The sequence below is a fragment of the Parasteatoda tepidariorum genome, chromosome X1 (assembly GCF_043381705.1).
Source record: "Parasteatoda tepidariorum isolate YZ-2023 chromosome X1, CAS_Ptep_4.0, whole genome shotgun sequence".
Lineage (NCBI taxonomy): Eukaryota > Metazoa > Arthropoda > Arachnida > Araneae > Theridiidae > Parasteatoda > Parasteatoda tepidariorum.
This window is the reverse complement of record NC_092214.1, coordinates 9,518,805-9,541,458: the sequence shown is the minus strand read 5'-3', so window position 1 is coordinate 9,541,458 and position 22,654 is coordinate 9,518,805. Positions and strand designations below refer to the sequence as shown.

At 31.0% G+C, this 22,654-nt stretch overlaps 2 protein-coding genes across 2 annotated transcripts in view; both read right to left on the bottom strand.

Annotated features, from left to right (window-relative positions):
- Positions 1 to 22,179, bottom strand: part of LOC107446262 (A-type potassium channel modulatory protein KCNIP1) — a 93,576-nt gene extending 71,397 nt beyond the window's left edge. The window contains exon 1 of the mRNA XM_071187664.1: positions 21,632 to 22,179. The gene's annotated coding sequence lies outside the window, so the exon portion shown is untranslated. The remainder of the gene's footprint in view (positions 1 to 21,631) is intronic.
- On the bottom strand, positions 13,423 to 13,876 carry LOC122269960 (uncharacterized). Its single transcript, XM_043045445.1, has 2 exons — positions 13,692 to 13,876; positions 13,423 to 13,606 (listed from the first exon to the last, which is right to left on the bottom strand). Exons 1-2 carry the CDS (start codon positions 13,874 to 13,876, stop codon positions 13,423 to 13,425), a joined length of 369 nt encoding a protein of 122 aa, XP_042901379.1.
- Positions 22,180 to 22,654: the final 475 nt, after the last annotated feature.

Sequence of the window (22,654 nt, the reverse complement as noted above, 5' to 3'; positions counted from 1 at the left end):
TTTTTTTTTTTGAAATGTTAATTAAGGTGTCCACTTACATATTCGGTTAATAATTTTTATTTGTTTAAACAAAATTACTTTGTTACAATAAAATATTCTAATACCAAAAAAATTACTTACGTAGCGTGAAAATATCTTTTGTGCTGTAACTCTTTCAAAAGTACATAAAAATGGTTGCCATCAGGGGTGTACGTGTAGATTTACTAAATACACCTTGTGCGCCACCTAGGAACCAAATCTAGAACCCAACACTCGAAATTTTTGCTCTGTTACAATCGTACCCTGTTACAATTGACCCCACTCTCCCCTACATAATTGGGAAATGATTTATTAAATTAACATCCGTCATTTGAGTTACTAAAACCATACTATTTGTTTTTTGTATCAATTTGTGCGTAGAAAAGAAAATTATTAAAATTTAGAATCAAAATTATGCAACATTTTCAAAGTAAAGTGCAATTATCTTAACATCCGTCATTTTGAGAAAACGCATTTAAGTTATTCTAATCATTCTTTCATCAATTTTGAATCAATTTGGTCAGAGAATGGTTACAAAATAGTAAAACCAAAACTATGAAAAAATAGACTGTCCATGAATTCACAAATTTTTAGGTTTTAGACCTAGATTTGCTTCCGTGATAATTTGCCTTTCGCAGTACTTTTCTTACAGTTTCAGGGGAAATTTCCTTATTGCTTGTTAAAAATATATATTTTGTTATACTTACAGCAGAAAGTTTAGGATTTTGCTTAATTCGCAAAACAATTGTTCTTTCTTCTGTCTGAGTAAGCTTCTTAGGTCTACCACATCTTGGTTTTACAGCAAGATTTCCAGTATCAAGGTAGTTCTGCGTAACTCTTTGCACACTAGAATGAGGCCTCCCAACTATTGTACCAATATAGCGAAGAGTTTTACCTTCATCTCTCAATTTTATAATTAACTGTCCTGTAGCTAAAGGAATTTCCTTATTAAGTGACATTTTCGTCAAAGAAAATAGCACTAGCAACTTCCCATTAACTCGAAAATAGATTTGTAGCTCAATGACCTTGAAAGTGTAATCTGATTTGCATTCTCAAGTTTGAAGTTTAAAATTAAGATAAGAAATTCCCCGCCCCTTCTGGCTTGTACGCAAACTTTATAGGCCTTGATTTTTGGCCTTTTAAAAATTAGTGTGCGTAAATTATTGGGCATGAAAACATTTTTGTCAAATTATTTTAAAGTTACTAACTGACGTTAAGGATTTGAAATAATAAAATTTTAAAAAACCGTTTTTTTTTCGCCCTTTAAATTCGAGTTTGATATTACTTTTGCCAATGTACGCAGACTTTTTTGACCAACTGTATATATACAGGGTCCGCGTTAAGGATTTCAATATATTCATTAAGTTAGCCAAATATCAAAAATATTCGCCAATTTTCCTTAGTCTTTGTCAAATGCATATCTTGCAATTTTACAGTAGTTTGTTTCAGGCTTATATCATTGGGACCAAATTCTAATTGGATATGCGGCTCATCTACCGAAAATTATTGCAATCGAATAAAAAATACTGATATGTTTAGAAAAATTCATTTTGACGTAATTTTTAGGGTCGAGTTAAATATATATTTTTCTTTCTAGTGGGAAAAATCATTTTCTAATATTTTCGCCAAAACACAATTTTATTCACCAAATTTACGATTTTATCGCATTTAGCAAGGTGGCGAATGCTTAACATGGGCCTTGTGAGTGTATATATATATATATATATATANCGGCACAAAAAGATTCCCTTATAATTTTTGAATATTTGGCTGGATTTTTTTTAATTCTGTAAATTGAGAGAAATATCTCGAAATGTGTATATATATATATTTATATATATATATATATATATGATAAATAAGTAATTATTATAATCGTACTTTCTGTGTATAAACATACCTTTTTTATAAACAGATTATGTTTTTTCTCCCCAAAATCTAACGGTTAGTCGCAATCTGGGAAATATGGTGTAAAAGTTGGTTCAAAGAACCTGTCGAAAGTTTGATACTCTAAATGTTAATTTTTGTGTATTCCGTCATATCTCGAGAACTTTTTTACAGAATTGAAACATTTTTGCACTCAATTATGAAATTCGTCTATCCAAAGAAAATACTAATCAAAAAATAATTTTAATTGCTATTTATTATTTTCTATAATATTGGTTAAAAAAATTTTAATTTGCAAGGTATAAAATTTTTTAAATCATTTAAAGGAATGTAATATTATATGTAATATTACATAATACAAAATTTGAACGAAATTGGTCGAATAGCTCCGGAGAAGTTGAATTTTAAAAAAGGTATATATTTAAAATTTGATTTCCCAGAAACTATTCAACTGATAACGTTCAAATTTTTTATTTGTCATTTAAAAATACATTCTTTGAAATGATAAAAAAATTATACCTGGCAATTCGAAATATTTTTTGCCATTAAAAAATAATAAGCATGATAAAAAATAATAAAATAATAATCGATAGTAATTTTCTAAGCGAATTTTGTGCAAACAATGTGCGCACGTTGCAATTTATATGTGTGCCATTTTCAATTCGCTTAAAAAGTTCCCGACCTATGGCCTCAAAATGCAAAAAGTAAATTTGACATTAAGTTATCCAAACTTTCGACCGATCTTTTGTTCAAACTATTGGAACCATACTTCACAGATTGTGTCTACTCAATATATATTAGCATATTTGAGGCCTTCCCTACGAACCACTAAGATTGAGTCTTAGAATATGAAAATATGATCATTGAAGTAAGAGTTATTCAAGGTGGTCCATTTTTTTCAGGTATTTTATTCCATTTTTTTACATGAATATAAACTGAAAATTTAAAATAAACTTATAAAAAAATATTGCCCCAATATGTCCATAAAAATATGTTTGTCTTCAATATTTGAAATATTCCCTGCAATTAATTAGCATATTTAAGGTTAGGCCTTTAAACCATTAAGGTCGGTTTTATTTAGTGATCCGGTCATTAGATCAAAATTTTTCTCAATGTTCCCTTTTTTTGCGCTCGATACAAAAATACAAAAGTTACAAAATGCAACTTTTTATTTTTAGTTTGTGACATTCAGTTATCCTTTGCCCTACGGTTGCATTTACAGAACTGACTGAGATAATGGTGAATTTTTAAACACAAATAAAGTAATATCACTAATTTCATTCCTGTCGAGAATATCCTTTTCATAATTGGTCAAGCATTTCCCTTCCTTTGTTGGCCATAAACAGTCAGATCCCTTACATATTTAGAGACACAGGGAGCCTTGATGTTAACAATTACACAAATTGTTCCAAGTATGTGTCTTCTTTTTCTTCAGGATTTTTCTAAGTTATTAACTTTTTTTTCCCTTTCATTAACGTCTTGAAGCAAAGTGCTTCAATTTAAGTTCTATGGTGGAGTTTTCCAACTCAGAATTAGTATTCTACAACTTTATTTGCTATTCTTAATTACATGCCGTAAGTGACTTAACAGCATTCTGTTTAAAATTACAGTCAATGCAATTTTCTTCCTAATTTTTTTTTGTTATTCCGAGTCTCTTCTAATTCCAAGCTATTTATGTCCTTGTCCAAGTACTTTTTTAATTTTTTTTTCCTTTACAGTCATGTAAAATAAGAAAAGATAAAATATAATTCGTTTATTCATCATAATTTGTAATTTTAATAACTTCAGCAGACTTGATTTTTTGCAGACCCTCAAATTTATAAATATATAAAATTAATTTGATTTAGGTAGAGGGTTTTCAAAAGTGTTTGTTCCTGAAGTAGTTGATACAATTGCATATAATTGGCAAATTGCTCCAGAAATATGAAAGGAAACATTCTTAAGAACATTTTGGCTTTGTAGACATTTGGCATATCACTGAGATACATATGTTACTGGTGAATGTCCGAAAATTTTTTTAGATCCGATTTGTTCGTTGATATTATTATATTTATTTGATATTTTAATATCTTCTGAGGATTAGGAGAAACATCAGTGTTTGGAGTACCGGGAAAATTTATATCGGGTAGTTAGGCCTAGTACATATTGCGGACATTTATAAAAGCGACTATGTAATTGTAAACATTCACCGGTGAAGTCAACAACCACCATTCACAGTAACATATATATATAGCTTGTTCGAAAGTGAAATAAATTCCTCTCTAAATCTATGAAAAATATTATAAACAAGATATCCTTTAAAAGTATCAAAAATATTTCTTTTTATTTACAACTAAAACTTACAACTAAGCTTGAGAACAACTAAATTTATACACACATTTGAAGATTAAGGGTGAAGAAATGACTGAGCTGATTCGGAGAGAAAACGAATTAGAGTACAGACAACTCTCAAAGTACAGCTCATTTTCACTGAGTAATAACTCTCGGGGAGAACCAATATTTCACGTTATTGACTTGTCAAAACTTAATAATCCCTAAAATGCAGCAGGCAGTGATCCAATTGTAATTTTTGTGAAAACTGGACATAAATCATTTTTTTCCCTTGGTGTTCGTTTGTTTATTCATTATTCCGTCATTGACTGTTATTAGGCTAAAAAGTTTTGGACCGTTAGGATACAGGTTAATTAAATATTTTTCAATTTACTTTAGGTGTTCAAATGTATTGTGTAGAAAGATTTCATTTAGTTACTGTTATTAATCTTTTTGTAAAAAGGGATCGTGTTTAACTTACTTCACGCAGGGAATTGATTTAATACGTTTGCTACAAATCTCTTACTCTCGCTGTATGCAACTTTAGTGGTTATCATGTGCTGGTGCATGTGTATATATATATATATATATACATATGTATTCTTTCCCTTGGCAAAAAAATACATATCGGTACAGCTATTACTCTTGAAGAAAATAAAATAATAACATTAGATTTATTATTGTTCTTTTTATTAAACTTGTATCATAAATCAATTTAACTCTCAACATATTTATCTAAATAATAAATAACTTCCTTATCTTATTTTATAAAAGGAAACTTGGAACAAAATGTCTGAATTTCTTGCATATAAATTGAAAGCTTTATTTCTTGCTTACAAAACGATAAAATTTATGAGAATATCAAAACGTGATGAGAAAAGAAACAACCCATAAAACTCCGGAATTAAGAAAAGCTTCTTGAGTTGAACAATATACTTCAAAAATAATTCCCCTAGCTTTCTATAAAAAAATAAAATTCCACAAATGAGGACAAAAACACTTTACTCCTATTAGTTATCAACTTTCTCCCGATGGAGCAAAACAAATACTTCAGAGTTAAAGGTATTTTTGAAAGTGAAGTAATAAAGAAGGGGAGTAGAAAACAAAATAACAAAACATATCTATAAGTTTTCATAAAGTAACAAAAACAATAACTAAAATTGAGGTGCATTGTACCTAAAGATGGTAGCTTCATTGGAGAAGACAGAAGAAAATAAGATTTAATTTATGGCCAGTATGTTTCTTTAGTTTCTTGTTTAGGAACATCAATTTAACAAGGNTTGGAATCAAACTATTTTTAAAAATAGTTTTAAGAAAAAAATCGGAATAAAAACATTATTTACTGACAAAAATAGCATAAAATCTTGAATTGCGTCATAGTTTAGAAAACTTATTAATTATAATTTTTTTTATTTGATGAAGTTCAGAAATCCGTTGCTTGCGGGGTAAGTGTTTCTGAAGTTTAAAGGGTAAGTTTCACTGTATATATTAGTCAAAAATAAATAAAAATAAATTAAATTTAAAATAAGAAATAAAAACTGAAATAAATAAACAAAAAGATTTGTGTCATGTTTTATATTTTAATAGTATATACTTTTATTGTCATAACTTGTAATGTAGTTATACCTTAATAAGTTTTGCGAATCAGTAAATTTTATATTTTTAAAAATAATTTGATTCATTAATAAACAGTTGCCTAAATCTCAAATTATATTACTGTATATTATTAAAAAAATTTTTTTAATAAATGATCGTTATTAGCATCCTGCCAAACAAACTTTTATTATCCAATACTCTGCCAGTTAATGTTTAATAATGAATTAACGCATGAGTTAATGAGCCAATAAAGATTTGGATAGTAAAATTGGGATAGAAGTTTATGCTTGTTTTTATTTAATATTCATACAAATTTAATTGATAAATTTTTTCTGATACAGAAAAAGAAAATTTTTTCGACATAATAAATACTGATTAAATCAATGAAATTGAAGTCCCTAAAATGGAGATAAAATAAGATTTTAAGAAATATGAAACACTACGCATAGTTTTGTATTGCTGGCTTGTATTACTGGCCTTAAATGGCAGAATATATTACAGAAATGTGTAGTTAGAAGAAAGTAATGCTATAAATTTTTTAAAAAAATCTAATTAAACTTGATTAACTTTTCAGATATTTTTTAGTTATTAATTAAGATAATGATATTTAGCTTTTTTTTATTGCATATTGTAAGTATATTTTCACTCATGATTTTCACGATGTCAGTATATTTTCATTCCCGAGTAAGACTCACTTTAGTCGAATTTCTTATATTTTTTCGGTGTAAACTGTAACAGAACTCCGACCAACAAGTATAAATCCAGTATTATTTTTTCTAAGACTATAGCTTTGTAAAGGCATACAAAGAGACAATTTTTTTAAACATATTATTTTTGAAGAGATAAAATTGAACTATATGCTGTCTAGTATAGTGGACGCTGGGTGTCTCAAGAGATTAATATCGTGAATTTTCTTTATGTTTCAGTTTTACATTTTTTTATATAAAAATTTTTAGTAGAATTTTTATATTTTTTTTTCTTCTAAAAAATGCAATTAAATGCCTGAAAATAAATAGTTACGCTTAAAAGCAATCGCCCTCCGAATGCCCCTCTTTAAATTTGTACCCCTCCTTTCCTTTTACTAAGACCTAATTATGTCTCATAAGACTTAATAATTCGAAACCTCTTCATAGTGTATTGTGGGAGATTGTTAACTTGAATGAAGAAACTAGAATAAAGACTATACAAGCGAAAACAAACTGACAAGAAGCGCTGAACGGTTTGCATGGTGGTCAAAAAGTTGGCCTTGTACTAGAGAGATCCGGAGTTCGAATCCCTCTTCTGGCATGGGTGTTACATGTCTATCTGTCCTTGGCGCCCATATTTTTTTGTGGAAAAAAAAATAGAATGATGAAACATTTCTTCAATTTTCACAAAATTTGTTTTCTCGAAGAACGAAATGTTGCTCTGAGCATATACTAGGAAACGGTTTCGTCAAAAACGAAGAAAATTTCGCAATAATCGAGTATCCATTTTTTTAGAGTTCATCAAGAGTTGGTCTCGAGCAAAAACATCATGCCAAAATATATTGATATAAGTAATTTATTATGATGGGATGAACAACTAAAAAGTGTTTTTTAATCTAATCTAAAGCCATAGGCAAGGGCAAAAAATAATGATAACTAAAAAAACTGAAATTATTTCAGCTTTATTCATTTTATAAGTCTTTCAGCTTTAGGCGGGTTTTTTTCTTTGTAGTGTTGCTCAGTTTTTATTTATTGATTGTATTGTTTACTCCTGTCCCCCTTAATGAGAACAGGTTTTCAGCTAATAAATGAATAAAATAGAATATTATAAAAGCATTATGAAACTACTAAAAAATATATTATTGTTAAGCATAGCGAAATTCAATTATGATTTTTTTCATGATTTAGTAAATTTCTTCTAACTTAAATGAACTCCACCACTATTAGTTTTCCCCCAAATTCAGGAAAATTTCTTTAAAACTGTCTCAAAAATTGTTTAAAATATAACAGTGGAAATCTTATATTTCGACGTTTTAGGGACTAATAAAAATTGTTGCATGAATTTTTTTTAATGTTTTTGCTAACAGCAAGAGTATAAAAGAGATGATATGAAAGCGATTAATAATGAACTGAAATCAAACCTAATAATGAAAGCGATTTCTTAATAGTATGCTGCTTAATTTTTTCATTCTTTATTGAATATCTATTTACTTATCTGTTTTAAAAGGCTGACTATCTGAAAAGTATCTCTGTACTTGAGAAGTACAATCTGGCTGGCTTTGAAGAAATAGTACGAGCATCTGATATTAATAACTGTAACGAAGTAAGTAGAATTTGAAGATCTTGTACCGACAATTTTAATCTATATATATATATATATATATACATATATACATATATATATTGCTTGACAAATCTAAAATAAAAAAAGTTTTTTTAACTTTTATAAATTTAAATAATTAAATTATAATTTGATTTATATGAATTTGACTTAAATTATTTTTGTTATAAAGATTTAATAATGATGCTAACTTTCTCTGCTTTTTGGCGCTTTAAAAATATTTTACTCCATGTAAAAAAATTTTCTTTCCGCAAGTTGATATATGTAAAATTCCTTTTTGCACTTCATTCGTTAAAGAACCAACAGATGCCATAGAGTTAGTACCACTAATGTTTCAAGGAGAATTTTAATTTTAGGCAGAAGCAAATTCTTATTACTATTGTATTTTGAAGATATTTTATTATCTAAGAATGAAAATATTACTTTCACAAATGAAAATTTATATAAAAGAGCTGGCAAATATTGGATTGGTCAACCCCCAATTTTCTAGTGGAGAAAACATTCCAATATTAATTACATTGGCGTAGGGAAATAATAAATTTGAAGTAAATTAAGAAATGTAAAAATAATGACATAACTTGGAAATATTAACGAAAAAATGCAGATCCAGATTGATATTCAAACATAATTTTAATTTTCAATTACTTTGATGTCTGTATACACAGACAAAATGTAATAATTTTTATGCAAATTCTCATAATTTAAATATATTATACTTTTTATATATATCACAGCATTCATTAAAAAAATACAAAATATTCACTCAAAAATATGATAGGTAGTATGTTTTTGCTACTGAGAGAGTGTATTCAATTTAAACTTTTTTTTAATTTACAGTAATTTAAAATAAAAAATATGTTAGCATATACCTCAATGTTCACAATTTTGAAATTTGGGATCATCTAAAAGTAATTTTCAACATTTTAATAAGATACTAAATTTCTTGATATACTCTGCCTCATCTGAATTAAAATTTACAGTATAAATAAATTACTTTTTTGCAAACATAATTTAGTACTTGATAAAAAGATTAAAATTTCACTCAGTTTGGAAAAAAATTATTGTCATTTTCGTTACAAATTAGTAAATGGTGGTGAGACATTTGACAAAAAGCAAAACATTTGAGAAAAAGCAATATTCTTATTACATATTCTTATTACATATTCATTATTATATTCATTATTATATTCATTATTATATTCATTATTACATTCATTATTAAATAGTTATTATTATAGATTTTTCTGGTGCTATTACTTTAATTACATCACATTTTTGAGTTGATTGTAAAAAAACACAGCATGATTTAAGAAGAATACACACAAATAAAACTTTGGGGCCTTTTCACAAAATAATAATTGCTTTTCCAAACACAGATTCTTCATTCTCAAAACTTGAAACTATACACATTCCTTGTTTGTAAACTGTTCTTGAAACTAGCACTTTTGAATTTTGAAAAAACTGTCTATAACCTTCTTGAATTCTGGTAATTTTGGCAGAAGAAATATTTTTATCAATTGGCTTTGCACTGGTTATAACAATATTTTTTCCTAAGCATCTTTCTTGATTAAAAGCATTGAAGTTCACGGAGGACTTTTTGATGGAACTAACCAGCATTTGCATTACATGGAGAGGAAAGTAACGAAAACCGTCCACGGTTAGCGTGTCGGCAAGAGGACTAACCCATGATCCGTTTACCACTGAGGATATTTTACGTCATCACTGTGGTCGGTGCGAGCCGGGTGTGGAATTCGTATCGACCAGCCAATGCTGTAATTCGAGCTAGGTTCACCTCATTGGAAAGCGAACGCTCTATCTTTTGAGCTACCACGGCTCATGAGAAGAGGTTTTTTTTGTTGTGTTGTGATGAGGTTAAAAACATGTCTGCGTAATAATCGAACATCTCCTTTTTAGACTTCGCTTTAGTTTAAAAATAACACCATTTTCAGTCATCAAACTAAATATTTTTACTTAAATTGTTGACATGCCAAGGTTATTTTATATCAGTCGTTGAACAGCCGACCCGATTTCGGGATGACGACTACTAATGTTCAACTCCGTAGCCTTGTAATTTTGAACCAATTCAGAAGACAAGGAAACTCCCGGATCAGTATTCCCAGAGGTACGATTTGTTACGGGAACATGAAGGACTTTGAGACTCGACAGATTTAATGTGCATCAGTCACCATTTAATACACGTCTATAATTAATACGTCTACTATTAATACGTCTTTGGCAGGCGGGGATCGAACCCAAAACCACTTGAACATGGGCCCAGTGTCCTACCTACCAGGTTATCCTGGGCCCGTGCAAAAGTTATTAAAAAATTTTCCTTTAAACCGAAAATCGGTTATTATAATTCATCTACCACTATTTTATTTTTTTGTGTGACACTGCAACAGCTAGGTTTAAGTAATTTAATGAAAATTACGTAATAGTTTATAAATGAGAGTAAAATACTGTTTTAAATTTTGAAAATAAATAAAAAGTGTTTAAAATCTAACAAGCAATTTTTGATTGTTCCATGTGAACCAATTGTAAAAAATAAAAGAATTTCACAATGTGATAAAAATTTCAAAAAATATATAGAAATTAGTCTTTCCGGATTTATTTAAAAAAAGATTTGAGTAATGAAAGAATAATCTTTTTCAAACCTGTGTCTGACAGTCTTTTCCAGAACATTTTCTTGTTTGCCTCATATCTTTATGAGCTCCCAGTTATGGTCTCCTTGAGAGAGTAGAATAACATGGTCAATTCAGTCGGAGTTCAGCAACTCTTGCAATGAAATTTCTTTTCCTTACGAATCAAAGATGTTTCAAAAAATGTTCAAAATGCCGAAAGTGTTAATTATTATAAATTACTTTTCAACAGATGATTTTTTAAAAGAAAATTCTGTACTGATATTTTTTGATTTGTTAAAATAGATATAGAGATATAATGATATACGGGTGGGTCTCAAATTTGAGGCATTTTCGATCTCCGACAAAAAACTATTTTGGAATTTAGTGCACTGCTGGCTTAGATGCTTGTTTTTTCCACAAAAAAAAAAATACGATTGAGAGTTACTATGTATAATATTATAAGAATTTGCTCAATATTTTATTTTATATAAAATTTTAATAAATAGAAATCTTAGAAAATCGGCTCGCTAAAATGACAGTCAAATTTATTTCTGTATATTTTACTAATTTCCAATGGGGCCAGGATTGTAGGTTGGCAGGGCGAGGGACTCAAGTTCGGGAGAGCGGGTGTTCGAATCCAGTCGGCCGAAGGCTCCCCGTGTAGTAAATGGTGACAAGTGCACGCTAAATCTGTTGGGTCACCAAGTCCTCCTTGTTCCCATGGAAAGTATGCATCTCGGAGTATTGAATTGGAGATTCGTTTGTTCAGGTCAAAATTACGATCAGTGGATTAATAAATGGCACGATTACGAAGATTACAACATCTCGGTGTCGGCAATAAACCGATTCGTCGGAATTAAGGGACGGTGAATAAAGGCGAGCCAAATTGAGATAAGTTGAAAGAAAAAAAGAGGAGGAGAAGCGTGCTCGAGCATAATCGTAAAGGTCTATAGACCACCTACGAGTGTCATGATTAAAAGCATCCAATGGGCTAAGGTAATAATGAGATACAATAAAAGAATGAGGTAAGAAATCCGAGTAAATAATAAAAGAATCAATCGACGGGCTATTTTACAGAAACAAGTCAACGATAGTGAGTAATACAATTAAAATGAAAAGCGAAAAGTAAAAAATATATACAAATCGGGCTACATAAAAGGATAAAACGAGAGTCTGATTAAAAAGTAAAAGAATATACAGAGCGTTAAAGTTAAGATTAAGATGCGGGCTAATCGAGGATGCAGGATTGAAAGCTGGTCTTAAGATGATGCTAACATAAGGTAGCGGATGCTGTGTCTATCATGTGGACCCTTCTCCCCCGAGGATGTCTACACCTTCAACGAAGTCTTATAAGGAGGTGATATATGAGGATAAAAATAGCTAGTATGAGATGGTGTAGTATTTGGAGAGGCAGGCATCAAAAAGGCAGTTACTAGGCTATAGCTGATATTATCGTTTAGGACATAGATTCTCAACCTTTTTAACGTTGCCGCCCCCTTAAGGAGCAAAAAAACATTTCAACGCCCCCCTTTGTTAAAATCCAGTTACTTAGAGTATGGAAACGTAGGGAGGTGTGCTGAATTATAAGAGGCAACATTTTTATGCAATTTTTTTACGCTTTAAATTTGGTTGTTTTTTTTTTTTTAAAAAAAATGATGTGTACATCAACTCAATAAATTTCCCCCGGCAGGAAATCGCAGTCTATTTGTTATGATCAAAATAAATACGTTTAATGAAAAGAAAAAATACAACAAAGAAACCAATGCTTAAAAAGAATAATTTATTCTTAATTAGATTATTAAAAAAGCACCAAAAAAATTTTTTTTACCCTAAAAAGTAGTATCAACGAAATATTCAAGTAACTATGATAGTGTGATGATTGTACTTAATGGTTCAGAACCAATTTCTTTACGATCGGTTCAATACTTTTAGTGAGAGAAGATGCAAATCACCTCGTTGCACAATTTCGAGTCAATTTCTCCTTTTTGTGACAAGATCTGTAACAGCATTGAATCCACTTTCGACAAGTTAGAAGGACAGGAAGGCAATTAAAAAAATTTTAAGGATATTCTATAGTTCAAGATAGAGACGACTGATGTTACCTTTAAGCAAAAATTCTGCGAGACGATCACCATTTCATTAGTTAAAAGTTCGACCAATTCCTCGTAAATCTGAACCTCTGCTATTTCAATATTCACTCAAGGGTTCAGAACCCATAAACTCATTGAGGGACTTCCAGGGAACAAAACATCTCTAAAACGATCAGAAAAAGTCCATGTGAAAAGAGTCAAGGTGTTGACAATATTCTTGTGCATCATCAGAGCGAATTTCTCCTGCTTGGCTGAACTCATTCCAACCAAAATTCCAGTTCCACAAAATGAGTTTTTTTAGAAAGGCAGAAATAACTGATTTTGTAGGAATCAAATTGAGCTCGTCGCCTTAAAGTTGTAAATTAACGCCATTAAATTTTGCTGATAAATCAGTCAAAGTCTTTCTTAAATTCTAGCAATCTGCCTCTCAGAGCTACATCTCTGTTTTCGAGGAACTCAAGCACAGAGTCGAAAATATTCCAATACCTATTAAGACAGAAGCTTTTGGAAAGTCAGCGAATCTCGGTGTATAGTAGCAAGCGATTGAAATCCTCATTGTTTTTTTGTTTTTTTTTACACAGCTGTCTGAATAATCAATCGTAGAGAGCATTACTGTGAATTTTGTTTACAGCAGATATGGCATATTGCAATGACTGACGCAAACGGTCGCTGATATTTTTTCCTACTAAATGCTGTCTGTGAGTCACGCAGCGAACAGCTAGAATATCTGGTACCACCCTTTCCAAAAGGGCGATGTCGACCCACCATTGCAGGAGCCTATCAGTAGCAATATACATATTATTCGCAAGAGGAATGTTTTTCTCTTTAAAATAATCTTTAACAGTATTAAAATTAGATTTACCTTTGATATCTATAATCAAGCTTCTTGCAAAAAGCATCCCTTGAATAATTTTTCCCACCTTTACAAACCGGACCTATGCCTATAGTAAAGCCTACATTATCTGGCAAGGTTGATTCCTCAACTTGAAGGGAAAATTTATTGGATATCAAAAGTTTGTATAAAGAAATTTCAACGTCTTCAGCCATCTCAACATTTCGTCGCCGCACTGTATCGTTGCTTATGGGATATTTTTTTATTACATTGGATGCGGCTGGATGGTGTAAAACTGCTTCTAAAACTTCCTTGTCAACCGGCAATATCAACTCTGCCCTAATGTTATGAGCTCTCCTAGACCAATTGAGCTATCAAACCATCGTCGCATTTTTGTGATGAGGTTGCTAGTAACCCAGAGACCGTAGGTGCCTTTAGAAACGTGAAAAAAGATGTTCGGGAAAAATGAAAAATCTTCATTTTGTTTGTCAGGATGAGTTTTTTGCAAATGCTCCTGCTAACGGTAAGATTTCATTACCTCATTAGACGCATTCATTACCTCATTAACGAATGTTTACTTAATAAAACTTTATTACCGAATAAACACATGGGTATAGTTCATTCACCAGAAGTTGAGACTTGGCTCCACCTCCTGGGACGCAGAGTTCATTTCAGCGCGGGAGTTAGAAGAGAAACATCTCCGTTGTTGAAATTGAGACAACCCTTAATTTGCGCCAAACACGAAAAGTGAATTCTTTTTCAGTCACTTACTTTGCTTTATCATCTACTATTATACATTTTGTTACACTAGCTAATTAAATATAGTTTAAATTTAAAAACTGCTGTACTCCCAGCGAAATGACTCATAAAGGAAAAAGTATTCACTCAAAAGAAAGAAATATCATAAAAAATGGTGCAAAATATCATCAAATTTATGAAATATTTATTGTTAAAAAAATGCACATAAAGCTTGCGAAATAAATATTTTTGCTAAACGATCGCCAAATAGCAAGATTGTTCAGGATTGCTCACAACCTTCTCCCAAAAATAGCGAAATAGTATCGTCGCATACCACGTGATGAAGGCGGAGCCAAGTGCCAACTCCTGGTGAACGAGCTATAGTTGAGAGTTCAACAGTGATTGAACAAATCCCTACTTCAAGTGCGTGGCACTCGATGAAAGAAAATCAACTATTTCTTAAAATTAATAAATAATTTACGATAAAGAACTAATTCTCGCATTTACCTGGCCAAATAAACTATGAGATCTAATCGAAACTGGGGAAAAAACCGTAAGGAAGCTAACGAAAAACCATTATAGGAATCAGGGGTCAAATCAAAAATTCATATTGTAAACGCATGCACTTTAGTTTCCACCATATGGCTTGAGTGAGTCAGAGGCTAAACCTACTGACTCATGCGCTGAGCTAGTTCGGATCAGAGAATAGGTGTATAAGTTCGTTTTATTGCTGGTACAAATAGTGTATCGGATAATCTTTATTTATTATAATAATTTTCAATTGTGTATAAGTTCGTTTTATTGCTGGTACAAATGGTGTATCGGATAGTCTTTATTTATTAATATTATTTATTATATAAATTTTATTATATAAATCTTTTTTTCCTTAATATTAATTTTAGTTATTAAATAAATTTTAATTTAATAATTTTATTTGTAAGTTATAAAATTAAATTTGTATGACAAAACAATATCATCGCCCCCCTACCGCCCAAAACATGCCCAACGCCCCCATACTGCCCAAAACAAGATCACCGCCCCTAGGGGGCGATAGCACCCCCGTTGAGAACCAATGGTTTAGGAGATCAATATTAAAAATGAAATTGAAGTTGTCAGCTGGATTATTTTTAGCATCGTTGAAGAATTTAATGTTCAGTTTTGAGTTCTCTTTCAATAGTGTTATTACTAATAGCATCCCCGAACATTTATAGAATGATTTCGACTTCTACAGTGGATTTTTGAGAGAGTCAGGTATTGTGGTGAAGACAGGTGAGGTTAAAACTGGTCTGATGCATTGAAGGTAGATTAATCTTTTATTTTTAATATTGAGATAGGAATATTGGTTTAGAATAGGTTTTAAAAAACGCCCCAAACGCTTTAAGAATAGATGTGTTCCTTTCAGTTGAGTTTATTAATAATAGTTAGTCCGAGATAGTTTGCATTTTTGACGATTGGTACGGCTTGGTTAAAGATCATGAGGTTATTGTTGATGTGTTTATTTATCTTCTTATTGCGAATAATTAAAAGATTGGATTTCTGTGCTTCATTTACAGCACCAATCTTCTATATCTTTAATACTACGTTGCAGTAGGGTGATGGTGTGGATGGACCTGGTGGATCTTGAGAGAAGTGTAGTCTGCGTAGAAGGCAATAATCTCATTTTCGTTTTCAAAATTATGTGGAAAGTCTGCTGTGTAAATTATATATAAAGGAGAGTGCCGAGAATTCTCCTCTGAGGTACTCCCGCCTTAATAGGCTTATAGTTGGAAAAATCTTGATTAAGCTTAATTCTGAAAGACCGGTCTCTAACATGTGGGTCGGTGATTAGGATGATATCATGAGGAATAGGAAATTGATGGAATTTGTAGATAAGGCTTTTATACCAAATCCTTTCGAAGACTTTTGCTGTATCTAACATGAGCATGCCAATAGTCTCATTTTTGAATAGTCCTTTAGCTGCAAACTCAGTGATTCTTACCAATTGTTTGACAGTTGAAAGGTTTTGCAGAAGCCAAATTGCTGGTCCGGAGGGAAATCAGCGTGTTCGAAAAGTCTTTTCTGTATGATTTTTTAAAAAAAAGCTTAGAGTGATGAAGGGAGACTTATCGGTCTATAATTACTGGGGATAACTGAGTCTTTTCCCGGTTTTGAGAAAAGGATGACGTTCGATTTCTTCCAGCACTGGGAAAAGTAGTGCATGTTTAAACAATAGTTGAAAATATTTAAGATGCTGAGGCGATGCGTAGAGGGGAGGAATTTGATCATGATATTAGAGATGTTGTTGTATCTCTAATATCATGATCAAATTCCTCCTATCTCTAATATTATGATCAATATCCTGATCAAATCTGAATGGATGTATGAATGGATGCGCAGTATAAACGGTTGTGACGTATGGGTGTGGCAAAAGTCGAATTCTTGATCATAGATGGCGCCACTGGAAAATAAGAACAAGCGTACTTCTTGCTTTAATGGCCTATGACAAAAACTAATTTCCAATCTCTAAAATAACTTTAAAATATTACTTAAAAATTTCATTTTATAATAATTTTAGAAGATATCTTGGAATTGTTTTGAAATTTTCTGGAATTGTTTTGGAATATTAATTATTTCGTGTAGTCCAGGAGGATGTTGTTGTTGTTGTTAATTTACGTCGCACTAGAGCTGCACAATGGGCTATTGGTAACGGTTTGGGAAACATCCCGGAGGATGATCCGAAGACATGCCATCACAATTTTGATCCTCTGCGGAGGGGATGGCACCCCCGCTTCGGTAGCCCGACGACCTGCTCCCGAAGTCGAGCACTTTACGGTAGCACAGTTTAACGAGGACCAATACCGCACACCCTCGGTCCCTACGCAGACTGATCCAAGTGGTCACCCACCCGCACACTGACTGTAGCCAGTGATGCTTGACTTCGGTGATCTGCTGGGAACCGTATCTTAACGATCAGGACTTAGTCCAGGAGGAATGTTTGTCTGTTACCAAAGATAATCTATTTGTAATATAAATGTTTCAGTCACTACCACTTTTTAATATTGCTTTCCTTATTCAATATGTAGGAATAATCATTTTCAAAAGCAATCTTCAGTTAAAAGTTAATCTTGAGTTGATTTTTGGGTCTTCAAAAGGTTTTTATGTTATCCGGTCTGATACCAATTTTTTGAAATTAATTAGTGAAGCTTTTTTGACTACTAGTTATAGTAAAGGAAGTCTATGAGCCATATTTGAGCCATCATATATTTAGCCTAAGAAGTATACACGTAGCTGTAAAAAGTCTTAAAGGAAACATAAATAAATAAAATATGAATACATATACAAAATTGACCATTTGTCTGTTACCTGTTAAAAAAAAACAGACTTGACTTTATTTTAAACAATAATACAACTTAAATGCATAAATAAATTATTTTAAAATGCCACATTTATTATGAACTAAACACCGCAATAATAATGATGATTTTCAGCAAAGTAAAAACTCCTACATTGTATACAATGCCGAAAATCGATGAAGTCTGAATTGATTAAACATTTTCCATAATGCTAAGACATTATGAGCAATGACAAATTGGCAAAGAATAAAATATGAATTTAGTTGGTATGATAATGATTTATTAGTATTAGTACAAAGTATTACCTTGGTAACAAGGAAGTTCATACATTATTTTGTTTCCTTTAATAAGAAAGGAGCAGAATTTTAGTAATCACCTTGTATTATTTATAATACTTAGCAGGATGTGAGGGACATTGTTTGGTAAAAACTTGCGCGGTATTTTCTACACTTGTGTTCTTTTAAGATAAAGGGCCATTGATCGGTATTTCTTACAATAATATTAACATAATTTTAGACTAATTATCTATTCGAAAATTGGTTTACTTGTTCAAAAAATTGAAATGTTATACAAAATTTAATTTTTTTTTCGGCAATAGACTTGACATTTTTTAATTTAATGATGACTTCTAAGACCCCCACAGGTTTAAATTTTAATTCTATCTTGATGCTAAATATTAAGAAAGGTACAAAGCATATACCAAAACCAATGTTAATCGCAAAAAATGTTAAATTTTTATCTAGTTTTTAAAATTTTTTCAGATTTCAAAATTCCTGAAATTCGAAAATCACCTATACGCAAAAAGTGAAATTAACAGAAAGAAGCTCGAGTGCTCTTTTCCTAGTTAAAACTATTTGGACCAGATTTCTGTGAGTACTCAAAAAATATGAATTCGTCCTAAAAAATAGATGTGTTTCTCTACAGAATGTGCGGGAAAATTCCGTTTTAACGAACCTCTTTTTCTTTTACATTAATCAACTATTTTGATTTAAAATTTTTATCCAGAATCGACTGTTTTTGTCTGCAGATAGTAGACTGAATTGTTGTACTTTTCAAAATATAGAGTTTTTTCGCAAAGATAAAAAAATAAAATGTAATACCTTCTAACGTCTTTGATTACAGTGTATGATAATTTTAATTGTGAGTTGTAGTTTAGGGATGTGGTCAACGAAAGGTGCCTTCGTTTGAAATTCATAGAGGAAATTTCAAAAATGGCAGTAGAATTTTTCTTTAGTCGAATTTTTCTTTAGTGACTTACCCAGTGGTCGCACACGCATTGTTTTATAGAAATAAGGGGCTAATATTATAAAAACGAAACCATGTATTACACTTCTCTGTATTGATACCAGAAATAAGTAAAAATGCCTTCCTTTTAAACTTTTTTAGTATGATATTGCATGCTTAAACAGCAGGAAAATGTATTTAAAAAATTATGTAGTTATAGCGGATGTTTAGTAATCATTAGAGCCCGGATTTTGATGACCTAAAAAATCTCAACTAATGCCCTTAAAAAGTGCAAAAAATGCCCTTAAAAAATGCAAAAAAAATGCCCTTAAAAAGTGCAAAAAATGCCCTTAAAAAGGGCAAAAAATGCCCTGAAAAATGCGAAAATTGCACAAAAAATGCCTTAAATAAGGTAAAAATATTGAATTAAAAAAATGTTTTGCTCTTTAAAATTATTATGAGTCATTTAAAAAATATAAAGCAATGCAATACTTGTTCTACGTTCATTAAAGTTTGAAAAATATGTTTTACATCCTAAAATAACAACAAAAAAAAATATATTGACACCAAAATATTTTTATTTTGTATCGAAACTATAATGGATATAACAACTTCCATCTCATAATATTACTAAATATCAGAATTACGTCGGATTATTAAATGCTTTTTGATAATTTGAAATGTAAACGAGCGTCTCTTGTCTGAAAGTAAACTTTCATTCCTGCAAAAGCTTCTTTAAACGTCTACTGATGTTATAGGTGTGTACTTGAAAAAGACGGTCTCACTTACTGACAATTCTTCTTCAATTGGAAAAGATTCTGCTTCACCTGTTAATATCCTATAGATTTTCATCATTGTTTGGAAGCCAGTGTAATAAGGAAAATTGATAAAAAATAATATTAAAAAAAAGGAAAAAATTAACAAAAAACTTTAAAAAATGCATTAAAATGCAAAATACACCCCAAAATTTAAAGAAAAATGCCCTATAAATCTAAAAAAATGCTCTAAAAGACAAATGTCCAAAAATGCAAAAAATGCAAAAAAATGCAAATGTCATCAAAATCCGGGCCTTAGTAATCATTATAAACCTACAATTTTTGTATCTTTAGTGTTAGGATTTTGACGGCGAATTGGAAATTCATCAAAATAGTAGATTTATCGTAATATGCTGCACTCGCTATATGGAATTTTTACTGTATGCTTTTTCTCCTTACTGTATGCTTATAATTTATCTACCGACCACAGCGCATAATTAGCTCAGTTTAAAATCTTCCTCTGAAAATGTAGGGTGTAAAAATCAGATATTAGTAGCAAAAAATATCTTAAATATTCAGTTTTACATTTTGTTTCAAAAAGTTTTAAATGTTTACTTACGCAAAAATTAAATATTCAGTTAACTCTTGTAGACGAATCAAGAGTTTTGTCTTCGTAAATAGATGCATTTCATTGAAATCGCAAGATATTGTTATCGCGACGAATTGCCGCTACGAAGAATTGTGCGCGCGAGGTATTGTACTTGCGACGATTTGTGCTCACGATGAATTGTCACAGCAACGAATTATGCTCACGCAAATTGTTTTCACGACAAATTGAGCCCACCACTAACTGTCACACCGATGAATTGCGCAAGATGAATTGACGCGACACCACTCTATAATTAATTGATTTCTATGTATGAAATCAAATCCGACCAAAAGCAAGACTGCTTAAAAACCATTTACTCTGTTAAATTTACTTTTCAGTTCTGTATTTTTACTAAATTCAAGAACTATAATTTTGAAAACCGGAATTTCCTGTAAACCGTTACGAATGGAAAAATTAGCAAATGAATGGTTTAGGCTTATTACCAGAATTATGTTTTTTCTTTTTACCAGAAATATATCATCACCAGTAAGGTAAAAATGAAATGCTTTTAATTACCTTTTTAGACATTTTGCAAGTAGAACAAATCACGGAGGGAAAAAATGTGAATCCACATAAAGGGAAAAATGTCTAAAAGATGCGAATCCACATAAAAGGAAAAATATCTAAAAGGAAAAATGTGAAGCCACATAACACTTTATTTTCGTAATAAACAAGGCTTATAACAATAAAATTATATGCCATGTACTATTCTACGTTTTAGGTGTGACAAAAATAGAATTATTTTCTCCTTTTAGGTCTATTTCAAAAACAATGTTTTTAATTTATTCTTTTTTTTTCTTTTTCTTTTAAATTAGTGTTTGTCAATTTGTTAATATCCGAAAATGGTCAAAATAACGATAGGGGTAAGATGCATTCTTGGTTTTTTGAATTAGCACGAAAAATTTCCGTTGAATTTTAAATTATTTAACAAAAAGAAATAAGTGATGAGAGAAGGAAATAATTTTGAAAACTGCATTTTGCAAATAGATCAAAGAATTGAATATAGATCCATTTTTGTCACACCTAAAATGAAAAACGTAGAAAGACGTTTGGGGAATTTTTGCTGTTTATTACAAAAGTTGTGCGCCACATATCTTATGTTTTAGGTGTAGAAAAAATAGAGTTATTTTCTTTAGTCTACATAAATCCACTTAAAAAAACGCACTTTTTTATTTATATTATTTACTTTTCTTTTGAGTTCTTAAGTTTTAGTTTATATCGAAAAGCGACTGAAGTAACGATGGAAATAAAACGGAGCTAAAATTCACTTACCGCTTTTTGAAAACGCTTCTAACTCTCTGTATTATCATCAGGAACAGAGTTCTTGTGGAAATTTAGGCACTCTAATTAGGCGGAAATAAGTCGAAATTTCGATTGACAGTAATTCATCATTCAAATTTGCTTGATTCGGTCCGGAAACGATAATACTTCGATTATCATTCAGTCATATAAAAACTTGAGTGATCTAGCTCGATGGAAAGTGGACGCCACAAACGTAAATTTTGTTCTCAGATGTGATGAAAATATGATTTTTTTATACTTTAGACACTGATACATTTAAGTCTAAGTTCTGAAAATTTCATCAATAAATCTTAAATACTTGAAAATAGAGATAGGATATTGGTTTACATATATTAAACATTTATATAAGGTTGATAAATGTGAAGTTCTAAACATAACTGAAAATTATATCAAAAGTAAATATGGTCCTCCTCAAATGTTTATTTACCTAACATTAAATGTGTATCACCAGTCAAATGATGTCTAGAAACAGTAACTTAATAAATAATCAGTTAATTGGTATCTATTTCTGCAACCATTAGTATCTAACCTAACCATTTTTCTAACCATAATTTTCTATTTTCCATGCAATATTCATATAATTTCAAACTAATTTAAAAATTCATTCACACGCAGTCCCGCAGTGGACTCATCGTTAAAAACACGGTTCCCAGCAGATCACCGAAGTCAAGCATCACTGGCTGCGGTCAGTGTGCGGGTGGGTGACCACTTGGATCAGTCTGCGTTGGGACCGAGGGTGTGCGGTATTGGTCCTCGTTAAACTGTTCTACCGTAAAGTGCTCGACTTCACGTGCAAGTCGTCGGGCTACCGAAGCAGGGGTGCCATCCCCTCTGCAGAGGATCAAAATTGTGATGGCATGTCTTCGGATCATCCTCAGAGATGTTTCCCAGACCGTCGCCAATAGCCCATTGTGCGACGTAAATGAACTACAACAACAACAACATTCACACGCATATTAACCAACTAAATGATTTTTATGCCATGCTTAAAAG

Bases quoted from the DNA above. Each gene is read 5' to 3' on its own strand.
- LOC122269960 (XM_043045445.1), bottom strand. From the start codon at position 13,876: ATGGCTGAAGACGTTGAAATTTCTTTATACAAACTTTTGATATCCAAT. The intron at 13,607-13,691 runs GTAAATCTAATT...TGCTACTGATAG, and splicing joins CTTGATTATAGATATCAAAG to GCTCCTGCAATGGTGGGTCG.